The sequence below is a fragment of the Austrofundulus limnaeus genome, unplaced genomic scaffold, assembly GCF_001266775.1.
Source record: "Austrofundulus limnaeus strain Quisiro unplaced genomic scaffold, Austrofundulus_limnaeus-1.0 Scaffold276, whole genome shotgun sequence".
In the NCBI taxonomy this organism is placed as follows: Eukaryota; Metazoa; Chordata; class Actinopteri; order Cyprinodontiformes; family Rivulidae; genus Austrofundulus; species Austrofundulus limnaeus.
Window position 1 is genome coordinate 454,476 of NW_013952678.1, and position 5,928 is coordinate 460,403.

General features: G+C 45.0%; 2 protein-coding genes across 2 annotated transcripts in view; one reads left to right on the forward strand and one right to left on the reverse strand.

Annotated features, from left to right (window-relative positions):
- The window catches only part of dhrs4 (dehydrogenase/reductase (SDR family) member 4), a 7,626-nt gene extending 6,486 nt beyond the window's left edge, over positions 1-1,140 (reverse strand). The window contains exons 1-2 of the mRNA XM_014021055.1: positions 1,034-1,140; positions 621-736 (exon numbers count right to left, since the gene is read on the reverse strand). Of these exons, the coding sequence (XP_013876509.1) occupies positions 621-736; positions 1,034-1,045 (128 nt within the window). The 5' untranslated portion in view covers positions 1,046-1,140. The remainder of the gene's footprint in view (positions 1-620; positions 737-1,033) is intronic.
- An 879-nt stretch (positions 1,141-2,019) lies between these two features.
- efs (embryonal Fyn-associated substrate) overlaps positions 2,020-5,928 on the forward strand; it is a gene marked incomplete at its 5' end in the record, with an annotated part of 15,540 nt that continues 11,631 nt past the window's right edge. The window contains 4 exon segments of the mRNA XM_014021039.1: positions 2,020-2,037; positions 2,469-2,671; positions 3,372-4,652; positions 4,793-4,912. Coding sequence (XP_013876493.1) covers positions 2,660-2,671; positions 3,372-4,652; positions 4,793-4,912 — 1,413 coding nt within the window.

The window sequence follows — 5,928 nt, forward strand, 5'->3', positions numbered from 1 at the left end:
ACCATAGACTTTGTATGTAAACCTGATGCTCCTGATGCTGAAATCACGTTTGGTGTGAACGCACCATTATAAACACTGAAAAGTGCTACTTGTTAGRCTGACTAAATGTGAAATAAACATTACAGAAACACTATTAAAAGTAAAAGTAYGAGAGTTTTCCTCACTCTTGAGTTGTGGTGAGTAGCTGCCATCTTGAATTCTGGGACACAAAATGCTGTGGCGGGCCACATTTGGCCCGCATGCCTTAATTTGGCATATACACTCTAAGGCGTCCCAATCGAATGCCTGAACCACATAAACAGACTCCTTGTGTGTGAAGGTTTGAAGCTTAGCCACCATRTAAAAAATGTCCAGAATCGCGTTCTTTCAGTCATGATCCAAACCTCATGACCACAGGTGAGGGCTGGGACGTAGACATACCAGGAAATCGAAAGCTTTGCCTCTGGACAGTCTTGCTTCACCATGAACGCCCTCATTACAGAGGATGGAGGCCCCGATTCGTCAACCTGCATGTCTTGTGTAATTTATTCTTTCAAACTGATGTKCCTGAACAGCAGACCACAGCTATTTCCTCTATCTGTTTTAGTCATTTAAAGCAGAACAAACAATACCATTCTTACCCATCTGTGGAAGCAGTAACTATGGCTACTTTCCCAGCAAGGCTACTCTGAGACATACTTCTCTGTCCAGCTACAGGGTTGATCTTCAGAAGCCGGAAGATACTCCTCATCCTCACCTGTGAAGAAAAAAAAACAAAAAAAAAAAAACAAAACAACGTAATTTATTCATGCAAACACTGGTAAGTAGGTGAGAGGTCATGTACTTTGACCGGACTGCTGCATGTGTGGACTCTAGCATAAAACGAGAGAGATTTTAACCACGTAAACCTATACTTTGATGATTTATCAATAATTTAGCACTAGATAAAATAATTGATCGGTGTTTATTTACAAAGGAAAACTCAATCGAAAGTGCACGCGCAGGGTAAATCGAATAGGCATTCTGTTAAGAAAGATTGAGACGATTAGCTCACCAAGCAGATCATGCAACTTAGAAATGAAGTCTCAACGAATAAACATTATCATTTCTAAGACWTGGTGTGAACCTTGAACTCTACATTTAGTATTTTCCGGTTTAGCTTCCGGCTGTCAAAATAAAAGCCTCCARGGAGTCGTGGCTTTTTTTCGTTGCGGCTTTAAATTAATGTTGTTGCTACTTTTGTCATTTTATGTCTTTTTTTGTAAAAATCATTAGTCAGTAGTATTATTAAGACCAATTATAAAAGACGTACAAAGTATATATACTGCACGTGTAGCTTTCAGCAATATAAATAACGGAGAATTTGAACGTCCTTTAACGCACCTGCAAAAACCAGCCAATCACACAAGTAGTGTGCTTTTGGTGTTGCGTTGAAAAATGTACCCCAGTTTTTCTAAGCGTTTTTTTAGTTCTTTTCATTACATTATTAATGAAAATCAAAAGTGAAAAATGGAATTGCGTTTTTCACGACAATTAAAATATAACAAATATRTTTCATTGTAAAATATATTTGCAATTAATGCATGTCGACGTACCACCCCKATTTTTTTTTACTGCTACTCCCTATTTAAGAATAAAGCTAAGGGACTGATATCAGAAGGTGATAYAATTTTTTGGCTGTAACATTTTCTTGATAAAAAAACCCGATGTTTCATAACTCATAAAACAATCAGAGAACGTAAGTGTCTTGAAACGAGCTTCCCATAACAGGGTGTGCTTTTTTCGTTACAACACGAGCAGTGGGTTGTACGGTAGCCACCGTGGGATTGGCTGCGCGATTTCACAGCAACCGGATTGGACTAAACCATTCAAATTAGAGGCACGAGTTCGCTTTGAGATCGGCGGACTGTCCCGAACAGCCGGGGGTGGGCGGAGTCAATTGTTTCGTCATTGAATGTTTTCACGCCTGGACAGAACGAAGAAGGGATTTCATATATCTCCAATAGACCGTACGTCGATGGGAAGTTTACTGGCGAAAAGGAAAAATAAAAAAGCGAGGTAATTCTTTTATGGCCACCGCTTTACGTGCTAAGACCGATGGGTGCACGGCTCGGTTCATCTTTATCCAAGTAGTGCCATTGTTGGTTAAAAACGGAGCRTTAGCGGCGCGAAGGGCGATAAATAACCAGCGTTACTTATCTATGTAGTCAGAAATAGCTAGGCCCCGTTACCGCAGCTTTACTGGCTATGGAAATTATACTAGCTATGGAAATTATAAGCTATCATTCYCAATATATCGATAATAAAAACGCATACACATTTTTCGGCTTCACATTGGCGGTAGATAGCACTGTTTGGAATGATGCTAATCTCAGGCTAGCTTTGCTTTAACGTGTGAAGCGTATCGCCTCAGCTGCATTTATCYACCTTTTATTAGACACACTGTGCATGAGTTCAGGTTGTTGAATCGGTTTCCATGTGACATGCAGGATTTGTACGCCAGGCATCGTTTGAGATGCGTCACGGCCAGAACAAGCAGCTGTGCTTCGGCACCGGGGAGTCTTTCTGCGGACGAGCTGGTCTATGAGAACCGCAGCTGATCTGCATGGATGAGCTGACCGATCCGGACCCCTGGATGTGTTATAGTTTCCCAGAGACGTAACCGAAAAATCCTGCAGCCATGTCTGTCTCGGTGAGTACAGTAATGTGCATCCCTGAATGCAAATGTTGTGCCAAACTAACAATGATGGAGAAGTAAATGATAAAGCAAGCGAGGCACATTTTTAGTTCTGTAAATTCTCCAGTATTTTCCATTCAAAAATACTTTATTGATCCCAGAGGGAAAGTAGGTGAGGATTGTGAGGATGGTCATGAGGATCCTTGTTGCCTCCATTACTGATCTGAAGGGGCTCCCACATGGCTCATTGGAGCCTCTGTCCCCCTCGGGGGGTTTGGTTTAGAAAATGAAAGGGGCTCTGACTCTGGCTTTTTGGGTTGGCAATTAAACACTAAACAGCCAGGGACAGATGTGCCTCTCATCCCCTCCCCCTCCCTCTTATCCTGCTCATTACCATTAAGCTTCTGTGTCCATTTGATCATTGATCCTCCCTGACTCGTCCCCTCTTTCTCTCTTGGCCATAAAAACTGACCCAGTTTGGATATTTCTTGTAAACATGACATGATCTTTTGGAGTTGGAATGTTGTTTTTTCTTGTGAGCCAATCCTCTTTTCATTTCGTCCTACAAGCTCTTCCCTATTCATTTGTGTTCACTTTTTATCTAACAGCTCTAAACAATAAACCCTTTTTAATCATCCAGGTTAGGCACACATGGTGTTGGTAGGTGTTAAGGATGTTTGCTTTATTTATTTATTTTTATATTTTTTCCCCTTAGACGGTTTTGGCAAAGGCTCTGTTTGACAACACAGCCGAAAGCCCAGAGGAGCTGGCTTTCCGGAAAGGCGACATCCTGATGGTTCTCAAACAGGAGCAGACCGGTGGTCCGGGCTGGTGGCTGTGCTCCCTGCAYGGCAGACAGGGCATCGCTCCAGCCAACCGTCTTCGACTCCTGCAGAGCGCCCCGCCCCCAAGCCAAGATGGTCCCAGCGAAGATTCGGTCTACCTGTCGCCTGGCCCTCCGTTGGTSCAGGCTGCTGTCGGTGGCGGCACAGACGACGCCGACGGAGTGTACCGAGCGCCACCTGTCGCGGGGGAGGGCCGAGGAGGGGGAGCCGCCTTTCGGGCCGGAGAGCTGCGCAGAGCGGAGGGCGGACGTCCGCGCTCGCACTCTAGTTCTGGCGTTCGGGCCAGACCAGACTGGGACATTGGGGTGGCGGGACGTCCACGTTCGCCCTCTTTAAGGGGACGAGGCACGGAAATATTAGGAGCAGTTTATCAGAAACCAGGTGCAGCTCTGCCTGCCAGGCAGCCGGGAGTCCTCGTGGGTTCAGACTCTGTGTACCTTTCTCCCACTGGACTACAAAGGGCCACTGATGAACCAGAAGACACTACGTATCTTGTCCCAAGAGAAACGCTAACATCAGGACAATCTGACGACTGTTACTTGGTGCCTAAAGGTACGCCGCTTGCAAGTGATGATGTTTACCAATCGCCAACAGGTGGAGGTGTGGCCAGTCCTATTTCTTCCAACGCTGCTTCTGTGATCAATGGGACCTCTCAGTCCAAAGTCAGCCAGGACGTACCAGGAATGTACCAAACCCCGGCCGCTGTGCGGGCAAACCCACACAAGACCCCAGCCACGGTTCTGGCCCACCAACACCCGTCTTCACTAACCCCCGGCCATGCATCCCCTCGACCCCTGCTTAAGGGGGTTCCACCGAACCCCGCTGCTGCGAGAGGCAAACCAGGCATGGCCAGTCACCGGGGTTCCCCTTTGCTGATCAGAGCAGGCCAGGTTAGGGCCCCAGGGTCGCCCAACTTCGCCCGCAAGCCTCCCCCGCCGGCGCCCCCGGTGAGAGGAGTTACCAGGAAGGATTCTCAGCAAGCAGCTGACTCTAACTCTGCCAGTCAAGCCAGTTCAACCAGCCGGCAGCAGCAGGAGAGCAAACAGTTCCGAGCTCCGCAGAGCAGCGAAGGTAAGATGAGCAACGGACTGGAAAAGAGTAGCAACAAAGTGGGAGAGAATCAGGATCAGTCAGCAGCTGCAGATGACCAGGTACGTCAAAAAAAAAAAAAAAACTTACCTAACCTTCATATTACAGATTATTTTTAACATGGGTGTGGTGTTTAGCGTCACTCAGCTAACATCCAAATCAACGTTCATAAGTTGTTTTTTATTCTYTGCTGCTATGGTAGGTGTATGATACCCCTCCCAGTGGTAGGTGGCAACAACCAGTCCARTCTACCCTGCAGGGCGATGATGGCATCTATGACACCCCTCGTAGTGTCCAATCACAAGCTGACTCTGAAACGGAGGTAAACACGACCCCTGGCTCCGCTCTGTATGCTGACCTGTGCATACATTTGTCTGTTTTAGTGCTTAGTTTCTGTTTACATATCTTAAGCTACTAAAACTTGCTTGTCAATCCTGTTTTTCTTTTATTGAAGAGAATTGAATATAGCATTATCTTGTAACCTGTACTCTAGGAAGTTTGAATCACTATTAATATTTTTATATCAGTTTTGTCAACTTAACTAAAAAAATCCTTTGCAATTGATGTGCAACCTTTTTTTCAGATTTAGTCAAGTTAATAAGGACATCTAACTTTTAAGCCTGTTTTTAATTAAAAAAGCTAAAGTCTCCACTTGTTATATAAGTTTTTGTTTCTTAATGCAAGAAACAAAGTTTGTTGTTTTTATTTTTTTGTTGTATTATTTATAATAGTAAAATATCCAAGTAGTATACACATACTAAGAGTGTGTTCAGTTCATCCAATATGAGAATTTGTTCAGGATTTGCTGCAGACAGTGGGAACCATTCTGAATTTCATGCCTATACAAGTGAAGTGATTTGTGAACAAGACACAACTATCAGATAGGCTGCCACCATTTATTCTCACATTCCACCATTGGTCCTTGTCCCTGCCCCCGCCCTCCCAGGCGAGGCCACACCTGTCTCTGTCTGCTGGGGAAGCCTGTCTATCCAGTCCAAATGTTGTTGCTATTTTCTCCTSGTCACACCCATCTGCTAGGACCATGCTGTGGGAGTTCCACCACCATGCTGCCCACAGTGGTCTCCCCTTTAATTTTAGAAATGCGTCCCAGCTGTCGGACTGTGTTTTACTCTGGTCCTGCTGGCATTGCAGACATGCTCCCATGTTATTATAAGTTGTAAGTGAGCCCGGCTCTGTGRTGGTCAGTGACTCTCCTAATGGGTGCGTTTGAAGATCTTTGGGAGGTGTTCTTTGGTCAGTTGATCATCTGCAGGCCTGTTAATTCAACTAAATATTTAGCTCAGCTCACTGACAGTATAAAAGGCATAAAATCAAAAG